The 23,435-nt window shown below is 32.2% G+C and overlaps 1 protein-coding gene across 1 annotated transcript in view; it reads left to right on the forward strand.

Moving 5' to 3' along the window:
* The window catches only part of LOC129003459 (maternal protein tudor-like), a 2,715-nt gene extending 2,232 nt beyond the window's left edge, over positions 1-483 (forward strand). The window contains exon 3 of the mRNA XM_054431754.1: positions 404-483. Within this exon, the coding sequence (XP_054287729.1) occupies positions 404-483 (80 nt within the window). The remainder of the gene's footprint in view (positions 1-403) is intronic.
* The last annotated feature ends 22,952 nt before the right edge of the window (positions 484-23,435 follow it).

Raw genomic sequence — 23,435 nt, forward strand, 5'->3', positions numbered from 1 at the left:
ATAAGACTAGAAGGCATAAATCTGTAGGAGTCAAGAAATCTGAGTTTCATTTTACCAACCTTTTTTGAAAAACTAATAAACCTTTCCATCGTTACGGCTAATACATCAATTTTACCATTGTCCCTTCCTAATTCAGGTATTATAAAATGTCCATCATAGCCGCTTAAGTTGTGCATTACAATTGGAATATAGTTAGGAATTTTATAGTTTAAGTTGCAAGCGTTACACGCAGCACCTCTGTAGCTTCCAGTCAGATGGTCGTGGTCATGCACTTTATGATTATCTTCTGTAAATGTTTTCTTGCACAAATAACATGATGTTGATAAATCGTATTCTTGAACTTCATCGGGTGACATAGGTGTCATAGGTTTTACCTGTGTATAAATTGCCTCTACTTTTTCAGCTATATTGTACAGCTCGTCGACAAAGTGTTTAGCTGCATCTTCACCACGATACACTTTTGGTTCAGCTGTCAGTCCATAATCTTGTAAATATTCTTTGGAAAGTGTTGACTTGATGAGTAGACAAAAACTGTTGGGTGAATGTAGTTGGTACTTGTTTCTTCTTGATGTGTCCTCCTCTTGATGTTCTAATGGTAGTAGAGTAGATTCAAAATCAGCATACACGACAATAGGAATTCTATATTGATGAACTACATTATTAAACTGTACAAATGCTCTATCAGCTGGTGGTAGGTTAATCTTAACTTCTTCATTTCCATTGCATAACCTTTTATGTTCTAACAACCATTCAGACCCTCCATTTCTCATAGATTTGTTCACATGACAGAAACATCTTTTACAAATTGTTTTACATCCCCCATGCTTTGAAATCTGGGAAGTAACGAGTTTGTTAAAGTTCTTAATATATACATAGTGCGATATTTCACCTTTCGTAATTAATAACAAGTCAGTGTGATTATTTAGTTCGTGTGCACTTATACGTAGAGGATATACATTGTTTGATGAATCTAAACCATATATATTTACAGAAGCAGTTGGGTTCTGTTTTTCAAACTTGGTGATGTCTTTGATTTTTACAGGGTAGCTCATTCCTTGAAAATTATAATTGTGCTGCACTTCTTTATATTCTCTTCCTACCTTTTCCGGGTGATTGTTTTTGATATGTTTTACTAACATTGAATATTTAAAACATTCTGTATCATCATTTTGTACATTTATGCAAGATAGAGTATTAGCAATTTTCTTGGGTAGAGGAATATAGCTACTTCCTCTCATTCCATATCCATGTTTATGCACTCTTATATCCAAACCTGATATGCTCAATACAGTCCATCCTGATCCCCTGCCTTCATGTTCTTGCAATTTTGTCAAAAGTTCTTCAAAACATTCATCTACAATTAATTCAATATCTGAGCCAAACATGATAGTTCTGTTTTTTGTTAAAAACCCTCTAGGCGATGTTTCATTTTGCATGTTGGTAAACATAGTGTCCAGCAATAGTCCAAACTTTATAAAATTTAATCTTTGTAATTCATTTTGTAGCGTTTCAATTACTAGTCCTTTTGCACTAAACATAAATTCTTCCAGTTTTAATGTAGCATTGTCAATTTTAAAATGTGTTACCACTTTACCCGGTAGAGCATGAGCGTGTAGTTCCACGTTTGTTGGAGATGCATCAGTTGAAGGTGAAGTTGGGCGTTTGGGTGCATAATGAATAACACTTGGTCTTGAAGTTGATGGTTTGGGTTCTTCCTCTTCTCCTTGTCCTATTTGATTTAATTCTTCAATCAAGTCTTGATATCCTTCCAATTCCTCTTCATTTGTAGGATGATCGACTATTTCATGAAGTAGAAGATCTATTTCATCCTCGAATGTGGCTTGACAAATGGCGCAGCGTAGCATGGAAGTAGATGGTTTTGGTTCTTCTTCTCCTCGATCTCTTGAAGTAGATGGTTTGGGTTCTTCTTCTTCTTTTTGTCCTATTTTATACAATTCTTGAATCAAGTCTTGATATCCTTCCAATTCCTCTGCATTTGTAGGATGATCGACTATTTCATGTAGTACAAGATCTATTTCATCCTCGAATTCGGCTTGACAAATGGCGCAGCGTAGCATGTTGTAGATGTTCTCTATTCAAGAAGCAGCAACATACTGATGAAAGGTGTGAACATCCACCCCTATTTATACCATTCCCTCCCCTCTCTCCCCTCTACTACTACTATTAAATTAATGACATCACCCCATTTCCCAATTGCTTTATAATCTAACGTAAATACAGGCTATTCTTCAACTTTCAAACATATTTATAGAAAAACAAGGTATTTTATTTTTTACTAACTATTCTGGTTTAGTAGGTCAAGGTCATTGCAGGATAATAAAAAAATGTGTGAACAATTCGTTTAGTTCTGAAACACGTTTTTACACATGTTATACCAGAACTAAATAAATTGGTCAGACATTTTTTTATTCAAAATTTGGAAAAAAGTTATTTACTGTTCAAAACTTGGAAAAGCCCCAATTTACTGTGTTATAGTCTTGGAAATTGAAGATTTCCAAGACAAACCCAACCTACCCACGTCCCATTTTTTTATTTGTTAGTACTCTTCATCAATTTCACTATCCAATAAATCCATCATTTCCGACAGAATTCGCTCTTCCATTTCACCATTCATTAATTGTATCATGTCCGACAGCATTTTTTCATCATCATCTTCTTTTAATTTTTCAACGTGGTTATCAATTATAGCACTAGCTTCTTTCATTTCTCCCACAGTCCTCATTCTTGCTTCTTCAACTTCCTTTTCTAAAAACCTTATTCTTTCAATTGATAAATTTATAATTTGGAGTTTAGACGTTCCTTTTTTAGCTTTGAGTATGGTTCTCAATACCTCAAATGTTTCATTTAGCTTCATCACCCTCCTTCTTTCTCTTTCATTATGTCTAATCTTTTTTTTATCCATCTTGACTAAACTTGCGTTTGCGAGTTCCAGAAATAAGAATGTTTAATGCAGGATGTCAAATCTCTTTTATACCTCCATATAGTGGTGGGGGTAGACCACTCCCCACTTTACTTTATAGTAGTAGGGGAAATGGGTAACATTTTTCCTTATTGTTGAACCATGGAATTTATTTAAATCCTTTAAGTAGGTCAAGGTCATTGTAAAATAATAAAAAAATGTGTGAACAATTTATTTAACCCAGCAACATGTTTTCTTAAACATGATATACCAGAATTAAACAAATTGCTCAGACATTTTTTTCAAAATTTTGAAAAAGCCGATTTACTGTGTATTTTATGATTTTATGATTATCAGGATTTAAAATAAATTAAATATTTCAGAGATTAAAAATTTAGAAATAGAAAATTTACTGTTATTGTTGTGGAAATTTATGATTTGCAAAACAAACCCCCATCCCACCCATTTTTCCCACTCATTTTATTTTTTGTACATTAATCACTATCGGAGTCAGAGTCAGAGTCAAACAATCGTCTTCTACTTCTAAACATTGCACTAAACATTATATGACTTGTTGTAGGTGTTTCCCTTAGCTCAACAAGTTTCTCCGAGCATACCATCTCTTCAGTAGATGATGAATCTTCAACAAGTAGAAAACTTCTATCTTCTTCATCTAACTCTTCATCAGTCAATACTTCCAAATTTTCGTCACCATCCGATTCCAACTCTTCTTCGGATAAAGATTCTTCCTCCAAGTCTATGTCTTCTTCCTCTGAACCAGCTTCAAAAACAATGTTTTCCAATAAGGTTTTTAAAAAAGAAGTTGTCGGGAAAATATTGTCCACAGGAGACATAATGTACAAGAGTGGTAAATCTGAAGTAACTGATTGTACCTCAGCAAACATGTTATATAGACAAACCCCCACCATTTACCTTTACCCCCACCCTTAACCTTTACTCCATTTTGTTTTTAGTTATTGCGGTCTGGTTTTATGTAGAATGTGGCAGTCACAATATACCCTTTTTCTAACATTTCCACTAGCCTTCGAATTATTTTATTAAATCGTACATCAGTTAATTCTAGTTTCAACCCGTTTGCTTCTGAGTTCCAGATGTTTCTCTCTTCCTTCCACAAAGTAAAATGACATGTCACACTATGATTTAAATATTTTTCTAAACTTCCCCTGAATGCAAATGCTTCTTGAAGGTTTTTTAAGTTTCTTTTAATTATTATTGTAGCTGGGGAATTCATAGTTAAACTTGCCTCTGCTAGCTCCAATCTAAGAATGAATCATGTGCAATATCAAGCGTCTTTTATACCTTTATGTACTGGTGGGGGTAAAGGGGGTGGAATTAAACAAACCACCTTAATTTTAGTAGTGGTAGAAATTGATATTATCATTATTTTAAAATTTTGCAGAAATTTATAAGTTTAAGAAGTGGGTCAAGGTCATTGCAAGATAATAAAAAAAATGTGTGAACAATTCATTTAATTCTTCAGCATGTTTTTACACATGATGTATCAGAATTAAACAAATTGCTCACACATTTTTTTTTTAAGAATTTGGAAAAATTGAATTTACTGTGTTATCTTTGGTAATGTAAAATGTTAAAAGAAAAAAAATTACCGTGTCTTCTTGATCTTGGAAATTGAAGATTTCCAAGACAATCTTCCTTTAGCATCCCGGATAAGGTAGTCAGTTCTTTTCGGATGTTCAGGGTTTACAACATCTCTTGGTAATCTAATTGAAAAATGCTCTCCTGTATCGTTACGTTTTATAATGATGTTATTAAACCATACACATCTGACAAAGAAATATTTCGTACACCTTTTCATCCTTCTTACCCGGATTGCTTTGGGAAGTTCTTTAATTTTATTGGAAGACTCTGTGGTTTTATTGTGTTTTGAATGAATGGAGCACATATCACTATTCAAAACACAAACCTTTTCACAGTGTTCCCCCTTACTAGCACCCTTTTTAAAAACATATCGACACTTAGAGAGGGTGTGTGCAAATTTTCTTCTCCTGTCAGCAATTAATTGTTTACACTTATCTGAAGGAGAAGTGTGAAGGTGGTCAAAGGATTTGGAAGTGGCTGGTAGGGAGTCTTTTAGAGGAGATATGATGGGTGGTGGAATAGTGAATTGTAAAGGTGGAGTTGTCGAGGGAGAAATACATGGTGTAGAAGTTGGAGGTGGAGATGCAGTTCTAGTAGCAGTAGGTGTTGATAGAATATCAGCAACAGTGCAGTCAGAGGACGAGGAAGAGCTTGTAGATGAATCAGATGAGGTTAACTCCGAAGAAGATGAACAAGACGAACTTGATTGTGAAGATGAAGATGAAGACAATATTTCAATCAGTGGAGGAGATTGATCACCAATGGCTCGGAAGGTGTATTGTTCTTCTGCTCCAGGACTTGCACCTTCTGACTGCAGTATTTCTCGAAGAACCGATTTTGGATCTGACGCATGTGATGAAATTAAAATAGATCGAGGAAGAGACTTTGAAGATGAAGAAACTACTTTCGAGGGTCTAGTGGGAATTCTAAGGTAAGCCATGATAGCAAATGAAACAGTGAATAGTAACTGGAGCTGACTCAGCTAGCTAGGACTACTTCAGACCATTGAATGATGATTGCCTGCGAAGCAAACCTCCTTTTATAGCAAAACTCAAGTGGAGGGGGGAAGCTTGTGGGTGGAGGGGGGAAGCTTGTGGTTGGAGGGGAAATGTTGTGTCCGTTGGTGTTAACTTAAAAGAACTGTTCTCGGTTCCCAATAATGTACTGTAAGGAAGCTTTCTAAGTCCTGTAAGTAGGTCAAGGTCATTTAAAAATATTGCCAAAAGGAGAGATGGAGCAAAAATTGGCTCCATCTCTCCTTTTGTTGTAATAGGGGAACTTAGTGTTTGTTATGTATTTTAAGGGAAGCTTTCTAAGTCCTGTAAGTAGGTCAAGGTCATTTCAAAATAATGCCAAAAGGAGAGATGGAGCAAAAATAAGCTCCATCTCTCCTTTTGTTGTAGTGGGGGAACTTAGTGTTTGTTTTATTTTCGTGTTTGTGTGTAAGTCTGAATTGGCTAAAGACCAATGTATCAGTCTTTTTGATCAGAGGCAGCGCAGCCAAAGGACTGTCCTCATGGTATTGATCAAAGACTCATTAGCAATAGCCGGAGCAGCGCAGTCAACGAACTGTCCCCATAAAAATGTGTGAATGTCATCTATCTCATTTTGTTGTAGTGGGGGAACTTAGTGTTTGTTTTATTTTCATGTTTGTGTGTAAGTCTGAATTGGCTAAAGACCAATGTATCAGTCTTTTTGATCAGAGGCAGCGCAGCCAAAGGACTGTCCTCATGGTATTGATCAAAGACTCATTAGCAATAGCCGGAGCAGCGCAGTCAACGAACTGTCCCCATAAAAATGTGTGTATGTCAAAGAGAACTCTATGTCATGAATTTACTATTGGTTTCATGTTTTTGTTTTGTGTGAACGTTTTCAACTTACTAATGTCACTTAGAACTTTGTAACATACAATGATCAACTCAAATTGAAAATAAAATTACTAATAGGGACTTTATTATTTTGATACCTGAAATAGAACAACACATAATTAAGAAATACAACACCCTTACCAAAGATACAAATACGCAAAACACCCTCTAACTACAAGCCAACAAATACTACAATCAACATGCTTCTAATATAACTACTAAGTGACAAGAACCTTAGGTTAGAGTGGTACCAACTCTAAACTAAGGGTCTCGTCTTTAGCCAGTTTGCCCATCCGGTCAGCTTCACCGGTTGTGCAAGACTGACAATCATCCGTCTGCTCGCAGCCCTTTTATACGCTCGGGTTGAGTGGTGGGGGTAGAACAACGCTGCACCTGCTTATGTAAATTAACTAGCGATAGTAGGTCCCTAGCTAGAATATGTGCCCGGTCGGATTCAAACATATACAAGGCTTCATTCAAAGATCCATTACTACCGTTTTTATATTTTTTCCAAGATATTTTCAAAGTCCTGTAAGTAGGTCAAGGTCATTTAAAATAATACCAAAAGAAGAGATGGAGCAAACATGCTCTATCTCTCCTTCTGTTGTAGTGAGGAAAGAGTCTGTGTTTAGGTATAACAACAAAAGCTTAAAATTTAATTTAACCAAATGCAGAATAGTATGCAGGCCATTGGACCTCTCAACTAATTACAAAATGGTCAACTTAAATTTTAAAATATAGAATATTTACAGTCACAAGAAAGTGTTCATTGTTAGCTGACATAAGTTAACTACCAATGACAACGAAAAGTTTAAAATTTAATTTAACCAAATGCAGAATAGTATACAGGCCGTTGGACCTCTCAACTAATTACAAAGTGGTCAACTTAAATTTTAAATATAGAATATTTACTGTCACAAGAAAGTTTTCATTGTTAGCTGACATAAGTAAACTACCAATGACAACGAAAAGTTTAAAATTTAATTTAACCAAATGCAGAATAGTATGCAGGCCGTTGGACCTCTCAACTAATTACAAAGTGGTCAACTTAAATTTTAAATATAGAATATTTACTGTCACAAGAAAGTTTTCATTGTTAGCTGACATAAGTAAACTACCAATGACAACGAAAAGTTTAAAATTTAATTTAACCAAATGCAGAATAGTATGCAGGCCGTTGGACCTCTCAACTAATTACAAAATGGTCAACATAAATTTTAAAATATAGAATATTTACAGTCACAAGAAAGTGTTCATTGTTAGCTGACATAAGTAAACTACCAATGACAACGAAAAGTTTAAAATTTAATTTAACCAAATGCAGAATAGTATGCAGGCCGTTGGACCTCTCAACTAATTACAAAATGGTCAACTTAAATTTTAAAATATAGAATATTTACAGTCACAAGAAAGTGTCCATTGTTAGCTGACATAAGTAAACTACCAATGACAACAAAGGTTTAAAATTTAATTTAACCAAATGCAGAATAGTATGCAGGCCGTTGGACCTCTCAACTAATTACAAAATGGTCAACTTAAATTTTAAAATATAGAATATTTACAGTCACAAGAAAGTGTTCATTGTTAGCTGACATAAGTAAACTACCAATGACAACGAAAAGTTTAAAATTTAATTTAACCAAATGCAGAATAGTATGCAGGCCGTTGGACCTCTCAACTAATTACAAAATGGTCAACTTAAATTTTAAAATATAGAATATTTACAGTCACAAGAAAGTGTTCATTGTTAGCTGACATAAGTAAACTACCAATGACAACGAAAAGTTTAAAATTTAATTTAACCAAATGCAGAATAGTATGCAGGCCGTTGGACCTCTCAACTAATTACAATATGGTCAACTTAAATTTTAAAATATAGAATATTTACAGTCACAAGAAAGTGTTCATTGTTAGCTGACATAAGTAAACTACCAATGACAACAAAAGTTTAAAATTTAATTTAACCAAATGCAGAATAGTATGCAGGCCGTTGGACCTCTCAACTAATTACAAAATGGTCAACTTAAATTTTAAATATAGAATATTTACAGTCACAAAAGATTGTTCATTTTAATGGGGGACTTCTTTATCCTTTGTTAGCCGAAATATCACATGATTAGAAAAATACAACACTCTGCGCAATTCAAGTACTAAAGACACGATGCACTCCATAAAGTAAAACCATCTAAGATACAAGCTAAAAAAACAACATGCAGCACATGCTATTGACTAAAACATTAAGTTAGATTGGCCAAATCTAACGAAAGGTTTTAATCAAAAGTCAGTCAGTCTACACTCAACCAGTCAGCTGTGCCAGTTGGGTGAGACTGACTACAGTCCGTTCGCTGCCGCTACTTTTATCCGCGAGCCAGTTGGGAGGGGGTCGGTTGGGAGGTTTACCCTGCTTCGCGGGTAAATTTCCCTACTGTCGGGTAATTCTACCTACTAAGTAAGGAAGTCTCCAACATCACATCATTCAGTGTTGAACCTTCAACGGAGACTGTTCACATATGCTAGCTCTGTTCTGATGTTAACTATGGATAAGCCAAGTACAATCACACAAGATAAACTAAAGAGAATAAAAGAAGATTTAAAGAAATCTACTACTACTAAAACTAGCAATTTTCGCAAGTCAATGTCACTACGTCTAAAGTTTCAGAAGCAAATTAAATTACCACTACATTGGAATGCATCAGGATCAAATTATTCTAATCAATTATCACCTGAAGCCATATGTCAAGAAATGAAGCTTCCTCAACTAGTAAGTCCAATAGAAACAGAAAAAGTAACATTTAAATATCTGTTACAAAACAAACATTATCAATTAGTAGAACAAAGACAAAATGAAAATGGTAAAACATTTATTTTCTTTTATGACAACAAGTTTTTAGAGGTTTGCTTTCCGACACGATTAAATGTGCCAAAGCCTCCTGACGTTGAAGATGGCAAACTAATTTATTTGATTCACACAAGTCAGGACACATGGAATTGGGTATAATTCACTTAAAAAAATCAGTCTTTCTAAAGACTCCATTATATAAACATATTTGAACCACAAAGTCTAATCTGTCAAACTATTTAACAAAATATAAACGATGTTTAATTTTACTTTATTTTTTACGTCACGGTCTCCAGTACCCCTAATACAACACTACTGATGTGTTTTTTTAAGACCAACAAATATTTTCTAACAGGGGGAAAATATATCTACTATTAGGAACATATTTCTGTATAAACATTTTTTAACCACAAACAGCTAACCTGCGACTATCTAACATAAGATATAAATTAAAATTGGTTTTTACAATACCTTGTGTTGTTGAGTCAATCGAGGTGTAGTATTACGATGGCATCACTGCAAAACGATAGACCCAGGACCGTACAACACTCCGCCGCTATGTCCAAACGCGAACTGTGTGGATACTATCCAAATCTGGGTACAGCTCCGCGAAGGTTGAGTAACAAGGTCGGACATGGCCGCGACCCTGACCAAACTTTCCTCCGTCCAACTAACCCAATTCCGCGGCGACCAGTGAGTCACCCATGCCACACCGCGCCGCGCCCCGCTGACCTTACTAGAATACTACACAGTACTGTTGACTATGAATTTAACTAAATCCATCATTTAATTGTATAAACTGTGTTTTACTCATTAAACAATTAAAACAGTACCCACATACGTCACAAGTGACGTACGATCAAAACCACCTGCTCTTACGTAATTTCCTCCGAATACCCTTTAAACTAATTAACTTTGTAACATCTGCTAACATCTGCCCGACAGCTGTTACGCGCGTTTCCACCAGGTCACCACTACTCATGGAAATAGGGTACGGATTTTGTTCATACTTAAAAACCTTTAAAAAATATTTTTATATCCAAGGATTTGAAAATTAATAATTTAGTATTTGATCAATTTACTTACCCCTATAGATCCCTAAATATGTAGCCCCACATACAATGTATTGGGGATGAAATCTGTTCTTGATTCTATAAAACGATTTATTTTAAGTCTATCTCTTGTACTATTTTTTTAGCTATTTACTTGCCAACAATGCTAACTAACTTACTAAGAGATTTGTCCTTAGTCGGTTACGTGAATTACCTGCCTAGGAAAGTGCTAATTATTTGGAATTTACCTCGATATGTAACAAGGAGTTTTAATTCTCAGTTGAAAGGGTAGAAGGGCAGTAAGGGCCTAAACGGTGGGTATGAGGACTCTTCACGTGTAAGGGCGGTTTTGCCCCACCCCCTACAAAGGACCACAATTGTCACATGACCCTACGTAAAAACTGGGTCAGCATTTTGCATTGATGCGTTGTACATTCATTACCTGTTTGATTACTTATTAAAGTTTAAATTGTTTAAATTTTGCTAATAGTCCTAGTGTCTTGAAACTATACGTATACCTAAGCCAAAATATTATCTTATAATGCCAAGTAATCGTATGTATAAAGTCATAATATTAATATATTTTATGTTTTAAAATTTTTAGATGGTGTTCCACTTTTCTTGGTATATTTTTTTAAGAATATGTTTTAATTATACACATATGTTACAAATTTATTTGACGAACTTTCCCCCTTTTTTATCAAGGATTCATTGTCCCAGTCTACTGCCAATTTTGTTTTAAGTACAAACTAGTTGCTCTACCCGTGCTTCGCTACGGGGTGAGAATACAGAAAAGAATAATTCGGTTTTACTTTGAGATAACTATAATACACTATAAGAAACAGTTACAACACACTTACCAGGAAACATATAGGCAAAGGCTCAATCGTGCTTATTGATTATTCAAATGAAGATCTCTCAATGTATTACAATACTATCATTTTATATAGTGTATAGCATTTAAAATATATATGCTAAAGTATAATTCATAAACCACATGGCACCAAGAATCAATTCTCCTTGTAAACAAATTAAATTAAATAGCAGAACAGCATTTCTGACAACGGCTGGAGTTTCATAACAATGTTTCTGAAACATTGTTTCAGAAACAATATTAATATTTCTCCATAACTATTTAATGTTATGGAGAAATATTAAACTTTAAAGGGCCCCAGGGCCTCATTCTTTAATTATTTTGCTAAAAAGAAAGTTTCCTGCACAACTTCACGTTACGCTCTTTCCAATGACACCAAAATCATGTCAATCGGTTCAGTAGTTTCGGAGGAGTAATTGTCACAAAAAACTTGCTTGCGTATTAAATAAGTATAGATAAAATAGCATTTGTTATAATATATTGCCTGTAGACATAGTAAGTATATGTAAAAATCTGTCAAATTAATTTATCGTCAAAACAAAGTGGTCGATGTATTCCAAAAATATTTCCCCACAACATTTATGTGGTTATAAAGTCCCACGTCCTAAATATAAACTTGGCGTGCAGTTAAACGTGAGATTTAATGTGATACGCGTGCTTAAAGACTGATAACAAATATAGTTGGACATAAATCCAGCCTGTGACCAATACTTTAGAAGGATATTTACTAAAAATATACTCGGGCCGTTTTAGTTAAATTTCCAATGTTTGTGAATAAAAGTTTTGCTTTTTTTCAGAATTAATACGACGTGATCTGAAAAATAATACAGTTTTAGCTATGTTTTATATTTTATGTTTAGATTTAGTTATTTTTACTCGTGTTTTTGTTATATACAGGGTGTTTGGTACTCAGTGTGAAAAATTTTTTTTGGTGTAAGTACAAAGTAAATGCAGTATGATGATGCATATAAAATGTCCCAAGTCTAAAAATTAGCTTCCCAAAGAATTATTTTATGATTTTAAAAAATGACTATGTTTTTAAACTTAATACAGCTATTTCTCAATTACCTGTAAATGGATTTGAGTAGACAATGTCATTTTCGTGTTCTACATTACAATTTGAATAAGAATAATACAAAATGACAGAGGATCAGTTGTAAAAACTCCATCGTAAATAGATTCAAAGATAAAAATTAAGATGTTTGGTAAAAATTAAAAAAACATTGGTCAATTGCATTTGTTCACACCCTGTTTACAAGAAAGTGTCGGAATATGTTAAAAACTGCGCCATTTTATAAGCTTTCCAACCATATGCTACACCATTGTGCTTTCTGTCTGCTTATGTACGCTTTCGTGGTTTGAAGACTACAAAGCATGGCGTCTTTATCATTTAAAACATAGAAAGTCAGCATGTATTAAGCAAAAGTTGTATTTTTGTTTCAGCTTGAACAGTAAAAACAGTAAAAAAGTTCCCTGTTTTCTGGCATTCAAACCACTAAAATAAACAAAAAAATATCTAAACCTCAATAGTGTAGCATATGGTTGGAAAGCTTATAAAATGGCGCAGTTTTTAACATATTCTGACACTTTCCTGTATACAGGGTGTGAACAAATGCAATTGACCAATGTTTTTTGCATTTTTATCAGACATCTTAATTTTTATCTTTGAATCTATTTACGATGGAGTTTTACAACTGATCCTCTGTCATTTTGTATTATTCTTATTCAAAATTTAATGTAGAACACGAAAATGACATTTCCTACTCAAATCCATTTACAGGTAATTGAGAAATAGCTGTATTAAGTTTAAAAACATAGTTATTTTTGAAAAACATAAAATAATTCTTTGGGAAGCTAATTTTTAGACTTGGGACATTTTATATACATCATCATACTGCATTTACTTTGTACTTACACCAAAAAATTTTTTTCACACTGAGTACCAAACACCCTGTATAGGTATTTTACATGTAAAAAATACATTTAATTTTTGTTGAATTTTTTCGTAGTTAATGTTAGCCAAAAAATTTTATTTATCCGCTTTTTTAAAGCCAGTGTATGTAATTTTCTTCAAAATATCTTCTACAATATTACTAAATCAATACAATGTTTTGTATTATAATAAAAGAGTTAATTTTATTCTCCCCTTTTCGATTATCAAGTTTAACTTACATTCAAATATGAATACTAATAATTGATTAATCATATTAACTCACAATTTCAACCATTATTTTTTAATCCATAGTTTGTTTGCAAAGTCTATTACTGTTTAGTTTGAAAACCTTGATAATAAATTAAATATTTTATAATGATGTTTTTATTTAGATGTTGTCATAACATTAAGAAAATTTAAGAAATTAGTCATGAATAGAAATATAACTAATAAGTATAAATATTTAATTTAATTAAAGATTTTAACTACTGATTTAAAATATTGAAACTTTATTCTATTAAAAAGTATAGTTATACATAAAAAAATAAAATCCCTTCAGTTAGAGTGGTGTATTTAATATTTAACCAAAATTTGTTTTGTTAGAATACCCTACATATGTATATCACGTAAAGAAATCTATAATCACGTTAGTAAAAGAAATAAGGAATTAACATCGTGTTTTAAATCAATAATAATAATTAATTTTTTTTTCATAACAGATATTTTCTCCATCAATTCCTAATCAGTTTTACAGTATCAGTGACAGTTCATAATGGCAACAGTCAATGTGTTACGTTTTCGGAGGGATTCCATTGTTAAACACTTTGGTTCCTTTACTTTAAGCCCCATATTATTTACATTTGTATTCCGGGGCTATTGTAATGCATTTTATAAACAAATACAGTTTCGTAAATGGTGTTTTATATACATTATATTTGTTAATTTATTGTGACTATCTATTCCAGTGACATTTATTAACTTTTTTTGTAAGGGCGTGATCAAAACTTTAATCTTTTTTGTTATAGCACAAGCGTTTATTACAATTAAAAGTCATTTTTTATCAATTTTCAAAGTCAAAGTTTTAAAAGTTTTTTAAATCAATTTTTTTTGATGAGCAATACTAATTGTTGGACTATTTGACGGAGGTATGTAAAAAACCTAGTATTGCCGCAACAATATAGACCAGGGATCAGAAACATGAATTTTGTCAATATTGTGTTAGATATTATCATTATTATCATTATGATACTGAGATGAGGACGCCACCAACGTACTTTTGCCCAAATAAAAGAGAATGATGAGTATAAAATTCTGTGAGATTGTCTGTGTAGCTCTCTATTATTTAATAACCCAATGACAAATGGCATCTGGGTCTGGTAACAATCTGCCTATTAAACGACCAATAAAATGATCGAAAAAAATCCGTGATTGTTTACGTACGAAAATTACGTTAAATGACTTCATCGGTAATTTCCTAATTTTAACCAACAACACACACTTTTTTATCAAAAGCAAACAAATTATTTTCTAGAAGAAGATTCATAACAAACATATTTAAAACAGTAAAAATCGGAGTTTTTAATTTGAAATAAACGTTACTCATTGGCGAGTAAAGTCATAGGTTGTGCCGGCCTACGACAACGCTAGAGGAAACGACGCGACACTTGCGTTTGTCGCACCCGTCTATCTTTAGCCACTGGCGGCCAGCTGGCGACAAGCCACTCCGTGACAAATATCACTACGATCTTCCACACTTCATTCACTCAACGCACAATGGACGTTTAGCTTTTGTTACAAACTATTATCCCTTGATGCGAGTGTTGTCATTTAGTTGACGCTTCGTTGTGAGTTGTACTGTTAATCGAAATGATGGATTATCTTTTGAGATAATATTTTGAGAAAATATGGTTCATACCAGTAATCTGTAACTGTTTTTGTTTTCATCGATCCTTCGAGAATTTTTTATGATAATGCTTTGAAAAGTGTTTACTTTCTACAGCTACTATACTTTGGCTAGAAACGCTTTTTCAGAGACAAATCGAAAGCAATATTTTTTTTTTAATCAACACACAACGGATTTTATGGTCTTAAAAACTATTCCACTTTGCCGAAAACTAGAATGGTTCTTGGTCCATGTTCTAGAGATTTGTCTTACATTTTTGTATTGAAAGTTGGGAGAATGGACCTTCTTTTTAGTCATTTGAACCTAGCAGCGTTATAGTAGGCTGGGAAACCTACGGTTCTACGAAGCTAGAAGCTGACAGGTGTTCACAGTATCTAGGTAAACTAAGGTTCTAACTATTTTAAATATTCTTTAAAATAATTCATGATTGTTAGGTATCCCTAGAAAATCATTTTCTTGTATATGAGAAGACCATGTTGAAATTTATTGTTGTATTAACTGCAGTATTTACTGAGAACAGTAACAATCACTATCGTAAGGAAATTCTAAAGATTTTCTTTTTCCATTTACAAAATTTCCAGACAATTCATTTTACTACCCTTACTAGGCGTGGTACTTAAAACTCCATTCTGTTACTAAAATAATAATCAAAAACTATACTTCTAATACAATTTTTAACTGTGAAACAGTGATATATTTTACGTATTTTTCATCTTAGATCTATTCAGATTTAAATGCCATACTGTTGCCAAGGTAATTTCTAGATGTTCTAAACTTCGCGTCCTCCGCGCAAGCAATCTCAGAGTGGTAAGAGAAAAGTCTAAAATTGTGTTACGTATAATAAACATTTAGATTTAGTTACAGGAAACAATACGAATCAATAAAAAAAATTTTCTCATTGGTAATGTATAAAAAAATAATCCTAAATGCAGTGTAGTTGTAACCATAATCAAATTATAAAGCAACGAATTCGTTAGGTTAGTTTAATTCATTTTATGTGAAAAATCGAAACCTAAACCATTTATACGAAAACTCTTTGTTTACACTAACTTAAATGTTTTCCAAAAATAAACTTTTACTTAGTTGAGTTGGTTAGTTACATGTACAACACCAGTAAACATGTGCAACCAGCTGGTTTCTAACGAAGCAGACAATAATTAAAGCAGAGAGCTGGCGAACGTGCTGAAGAGCAGGGCTTCGGGCAGACAAGCTTATCTCTTTAATTATTAAATGCCTTAGCAAACATTCTCAGATTCTTATAGAGACCCTACAACGTGAGCCAGTAATTAACAAGAGATTCATATTACTAACGTCATTTTCTCAAACATCATTCTTATAACGGACATGGATGTGAACAGAGGAACAAACTACCATTTACAAGGACCATAGAAAAAAATAACCAGACCTATAACATTATAACATGTTTTTAAGCATTTTAATTAATTATCATCCTGTAAATTTAGTTTTAAAGTATCACTTTACTGAAATAGTTGAAATATTCTTTCAGCTAAATTATCAATTAAAACGTTAGTTCTACAGTTTATGCTTTCAGTATATTTTTAATATAGGTATTTAAAGTTATTTTGTTAATTCTTAAATCATTAAATAACCAATGATCGGTAGACTTTTAGGATATGTTACAGTGTATTTAGAAGTCGAAATTAGTTGGCATTGTTCAAAAATGAATTACGATAGGAAACAACAGTCCATTGCCAATATTATTTGCTAAAATATCACATTTATAGGTAACACTTCAAAAAGCTTAACAATTACTACAGTAGGCCTACTCCATAATCGATTAAATAGTGTATACATTTATAGAAAACAAATTTTGTTATGTTGTTACACGGTTGAGAAATTCCGTGTGAGTACCAAAACTTGGTCATCGATAGTTACTGCTGTGGTATTACCAAAGGCAATAACGATAAGTATTAAGTTTGGGTCAGGGCAGAAGGGTGGTATAATGTATGTACTGGGGGCTTAGTAGTAAATATACGACCTAGTGCATAGCATTTGGTCCCCATGAAATATGAACACATAAATAAAACAATGGAAACATTTATTTTGTAAACTGTGAAACATTTCTAAGTTGCAATTGGAAAGTTATAGGCTGATTAAAGGGTCCATATGCTATAAGCGGGTTGATTACTTAAAATGAGGCAAATTCACTATAGCCTATGTAACACAGGTATTAAATAAGTAGCATTTAAATATTAAATACTAAATTAAGGTTAGAAGATTTTAAAATTTGATAAACGGGGTCCCAATGGTAAATATATAAGCATAGTGCAAATATACTGTTATATATTCACTAACATACATAAGCCACAGAAATCACAATTAACCCATAAACCCAAAAATATAATCCTGTATACATCAAAATATTTTCCATTGTAATAAATTCATGTATATTTATACATAAAAAATTTTTGAAAACGTCCATTTTTAATCTATTATAACTCGGTAACCATTTTTTTTATCAAGATCATGAAGGAGATAATTCTTATTTAAAACTTATTATTTTTTATATTAAATATTTTGTATACACCCCTCTGTTTTCGAAATCCATACTTATAAAATATTTCATGGAACAAAAGAAAAACAATTTTCAAGTTGTACTTTTGGTATTTGTTTTCCATTTGCAACGTTTCAAAAATAAGTAGCTGTTGTAACTTTTAATACATTTTAATTATTTATTTGTTACTAACAACGCCTTTCATTTAAACTATTTGCGTTTTAAATAAGTTTTTCAAAAATATTTTCTGAAAGATTGATATTATTTAACGGAACATTTTATTGAATTTAGATACGTTTCTTAGACACAAAAGTTTAAAGTAGTAAGTTACAAAAATGTTTAATAAAAAGCTAAAATGAAGTTCAAATATTATTGCAGGATGTGTCATTTAACCGATACTAAAACACCAATTCAAACAATGAATTTTAAAAGTGTTGTTAAAATAGCTGAAATGGCCCATGAATAGTATCGATTGCCGACCTACGCGAGTTTTACGCTGTTTTTACGAGTTCCAGTTCGCGTGTATCTTAAACTGCAAATTTACGAGTTTTTTTTATAACTCTTTTATCGCTTCAACTGTAAAAATTAAGACAGTTAAGTTACGATTTCTTTAAGTCTGGGAAATATTGATGTTATTAATATTTTTAAAATCTATGACACCGAATATTAATTGGATGAAGGAAATTAAAAAGCTATTAATTATAAATATTAAGTAAAAAAATAAATATTATATATAACAAATAAATATTCTATTAAAAATATTATAAATTATTAAAAATTTAGTTAATAACACAATAAATTTAAAGGTTTAATATAAATTTTATAAAAAATAAATAAATATTAATTACTTAACTATTATATAAAATTTAATATAAAAGATTTAAAGGAATTAAATTACAATGGATAAAATGTTAATAAAATAAACATGGTAATAAAAAACTACTTTATGCATAACAGTGCAGTAGACGCCAATATCGTTTTTAACTAAAGTTTTTTGGAGGTATATAAAAAGTATTATTAATTGTTATGACAACATATGTCTTTCCTCGACCACTGGGGCTAGGCCAACACAACTAAACAGCTGGCACATCGCCACTTTTACCAACACTTCATTGAGTAAAAGTAATAGAGAACGTTCTATTATTAAATAAATGTTTCACTCGCAACAGGTCACAAGAAATAACATAAAAAGCCAAATTTTCATTACTTATCATCGTGTGGAGTTAAAAACAATAAATATTTTCGTATAGTAAAGCGTCGTTGTTGGATTATGGTTACGGAGAAAATATAAAAAAACAGTGTAGGCCTATTATTAATTCTTATAATATCCTTTTGGTAAAATCATGAGTTTTTTAGTTTAATTGTTCATTGATAAATTGTTATTAAATTTTGTAAATTTATGTATTTCGTACTATAATTAGCCAACATTTTACAAAACACTTTTTTTCTTCCCTATAGTAGCAAACCCATGTTAAATCTAATGTTATTAGAATAGAGACTAATTCTGAAAAATGTTAGGATATATTGTTATTTTGAACAAATTTATCAGACAAAATACTCGCCCTATTATGATTTTTTATATCCAAAATGCTACAAACTTAGTTACTCATAATCAAGACACAATTATATACCAGGGAGCAATAACTTGGTGAGTTTGTTTGGCCAATATATTGTTGCTTGGGGCTCATTATCATTAGTACTCCTACAAAAACTTTGTAATTATTTGGCGCTGTATTCAACTTAATTGCCAACATAGTCGAAAATCATTGGAATTATTTTGCATCACCATAAAATATTGCATGGTAATTTAAAGTTCTGATGATTCTAAGATTGTGATTTGTAACTTGTTGGAAATATCGTGGCTTTTTTATTTAGTCGCAAGATTAAGTTTTTGTTACTAGGTGTAAATTAGTTTTTAATATTTATACAACCTTAGTACAGACGACCTAATACAGGATTATTAAGTTACTTATGCAATTTTTTTAACGAGTAAAAAAGTGAGGCCTAATTAATGAGACAAAAGATGTTCTCAATCAAAGATCTACCCTTCTATAGACCTATAAATTTACGTATAAATAATTTTACCGTATTTACCAATTTATAATTTTAAAACTTCTTGTTAGTTTAATTTTATCTGAAAAATGTAATCTTTCAGTTACTTTGGTAAACTCAGACCTGGAAATATATTTACTAAAATAGTTTCTCATACATATTAAAATTGTAACTGTTAGTAGACAACCATCTTACAATAAAAAATTATATTTCCAGTAAATGAAAACACAGCAATCTGTACAGGTATAAAGTTTAGAAATATGTATTAAAGACACAAAGCAGTTATAATATTGTGAATAATTTGTTTAGATCGAGTCTAAAACATTGAGTTTATATGGTGTAAGTGAATCTACCAAGCCTTGCTAATGTTTATAAACCAAACAGACGATGTTTGGTTAACATATCTTCATCACAGAATTAGCTCACATATTAGCATGTTCCGTGGCTTGCGTTGTATCTAGTGCAAAAATTATTCAAACCCCTCCATAAATATAATATTTTGTAAGCAAAAATTGTTATGACAAAATTTATTTTGTATTGTTACATTTGGCTTAATTCTATAACCCTACTTACGTAAAAGATTGGTGGTTTTAAATGCATTTTAAGGAAAGTATTGTTGTAGGATTTCTAAGATAGGAATCCTACTATAGGGATCCTACTAAGATTTCTAACAAGCATTTTCAAACTTTTAAACACGTGAAAATAGAAAATAAAGTGTTGGAAAAGTGTTAGTAACTGAGTTTCATGTTTAATCGTTCTAAGTCTCGTTCCGATTTAAACTTAATCTCTTTAGGATAACATCGCTGGTTCTTGATCCTTTTTCCAATTTTCTCCTCGACGAGAAAGATTTTGTTAAAGTAAACAACTTTCGTAAATCAAATTTACATTTGATATATAGTTTGGAATATGCAGAGTTGATGTTAAACATATACTAATTTTAATTTGCTCAGTAAAAAAATATTTTTTATAAATAAAAGAAGAGGAAATAATATTGAACAAGGAAGAATAATAGCAATCCGTATTTTGTTTATTTTCACAACAGTCAGACCTTTTCCTTGTTATTTTGCCATGTAACAAATAAGCCTGTGTTATTCTTATTACTCGATGCAAATATGTTCTTTCGTTTATGTCTCTTGGAGCAGCAAACATTCTCCAGAAGAAAACATAAATCAACTGGGATGAACAACTATGAACTTTGTACTATTTTTAAGCGACTATATACTGTTTCTATATCATTAGGTTAAGTAATTAGAATCAAACGAAAACCAAAGTGCAATAAGTTATTAGTTCAGGTAAAGACTGAAACAAAACGTTATCTGCATTGAGCTTTGTTAGTGACTATACAGTGTGTTAAAAAAGTGACGGAACGGCTTAATAATTTTGTTACCAACATATTAGAACAGTTTTGCATCTAGATATTTATCATAAAAACCTACCTTTTTAAGCAATTGTCGATTTTCTTCTCCTCCAGGGGTACGGTCCACGGAGTAAGAAGAAAATTAGTGTAAGTATAGGTTGGTATGCACAACAATTTTAAGGTCTTTACTAGTAAAATACAATGCCGCAAACTTGAACTTAAATGGACAACCGAGTAAAACATGGCAGCCGTTCAAAGATATCTTCAATCTGCCATTTTGAATCTTTACGAATTCTAAAAATATACTTTTAAAGGAACTTTCCGTATTCTGTAATATCATGAGGACGTCTCGCAAGGAGTTAGAAGTAAATCGCTGTCATTTTTCACTCAGTTTTTCGGTTGAGTTCAAATTTGCAGCATTCTATCCTGCTAATAAAGGCCTTTAATTTGACGTACATATCAACAATGCTCATATTTTAGATATCCTTCTGACTCCTTGCGGAACATCCCCATGATATGACAGAAAACTGATAGCTCCTTCAAAAAGTAGATTTTTAGGTGTGTTGATGTACCAGTTTTTATTGATTTATATGTTATCGCTCAGAACATATTTAACCCTCGCAGGGCTTTATTTACACCCTGTGGGAACCTTTATGAGACACATGTGCTAGCCCTATAACATTATTCAACCCTGTATTTCAAAACCACTGTACCAGTGTTTGTTGTCATGACAACCGGCTGAGTCTCTGAGATAACATAACATGTGTTACGTGGATTGTTATTGAAATCATGGACACAACATGTCGTTCGGAATATACTGTGACATCCACGCAAGTGATTCCAGCATTCGTAGATTGATTTCCTCAATTCTTCACATGTCTTATTATTGTATGGAAATGTATTTTATTATTTGCTAGTGTTAGATGTTTACCCTTGAAAGTAGTTTATTAACATTTACTACACTGGCAGAAATCTTGATCTGTGAAAGCAATACCAACAACAAATGCAGCAATGCATTACAATTTTACTTGTTTACTTATGGACCACAGTATCAAAAATAAATCAGATTTTTACTTTATTACTTGTAATATCCAACTTAAATTCACTTTCAGTTAATTTTGTCTTCGTAGGTTGATAATGACGCACCTGAGAGCAATAACTAAAGGTCTGACCAATATACTGTTGCTAGAAGCTCATTATCATTAGTGCATCCAGTATAAAATAACCTTCACCGTAACCTCAAAGGAATGGAGCAAGCTGGTCTAGTAATTAGAGTGCGGGACATCGGTCCCTGAGATCCCGGGTTCAAATCCCACCAAATCATCAATGAATTTTATCTAAGGGATATGTCGCAACCCCTAGGTCTAGCCTGAAGTAAAAATGAGCTGTATCACTGTATCTTTAAAAAACAATATCAGCTTTACACATGAATTATATGACATAAGTTAAGCAGGATCTTCAGAGAGGTCAGAAACATATCTCATCAAACATTATACATTGTATTTCTCTGTGTACAATCTTGCTACAATTTAAGTCCAATCCTTCTGATACTAAGCTGGTTTTGCAATCCTATTAACTGCAATCTCCACTGCAACTAAAACATTTCATGTCAAGTTGAGATTATATCTATATTCTAGTAAGTTTATTCAATAACGAAAATCAGATATTTCAAATTAATTTCTCCTTTTTTTACGGTATATTTTATGATTTTAGAAGTGATTGATAGAAGGCTAAACACTCTCTAAATCGTTATGAAATTCATTGGGGTTACGTCAGTAAATAAGGGAGCAAGCTGGTCTATTGGTAGAGTCCGGGACCTTGGAGTTTAAGGTCCCGGGTTCAAATCCGGCCAGTGACAAATGGATTTTATCTATTTGATAATGCCTTTACATCTATGTAAAGATACTTTATTTTTTTGTAAAGGGATACAGAAGAGCTAGTTACAAATTCCAATCATTCAGTGACCCTAGCCACCCTTGAAAAGGTCTAGTGCTCTAAAGTTAACTTTGCCACCAACCAATAGCAAGTAGAGTACGCCTTATTCTACAGAAATTAAATATATTTCCCATTATCATTATCATACAGTAGTGATTTAAAAATAGAAAACTTACTTTCCGTGTCCGGAAATCAGACTTCGAAAAAGAAAAAAAAAGACTTCAAAAAATGCAACTATGTAAGATACTTTATTCTAATAGTTGTTTCTCCAGAGATTAAAAGTGATTTCTAGTCAACAAGACGTATTTGTTGCGTGTAAACTCGTCCAATAACAAAGACATATTGTTTTGAAACATATCACAGGGCGCACCACTGATGGTTCTGAGTGATTACAACGGATTTGTCTTTGTTGTTTTAATGAATGTTGCTGAATCGTTTTGCTTTTCAATCGAGAACAGAGCGGTGTACGAAACATGACGTTTTAACACTCTTCCTAACTTTACATATCTGTAGATCAAGCTATGTTTGGTTAAAGAAGCCATTAGAGAACATAATATACTTTTAGTT

Source organism: Macrosteles quadrilineatus, unplaced genomic scaffold (genome assembly GCF_028750875.1).
Source record: "Macrosteles quadrilineatus isolate MER2022 unplaced genomic scaffold, UCM_ALF_1.0 Scaffold_9__3_contigs__length_116548681, whole genome shotgun sequence".
Lineage (NCBI taxonomy): Eukaryota > Metazoa > Arthropoda > Insecta > Hemiptera > Cicadellidae > Macrosteles > Macrosteles quadrilineatus.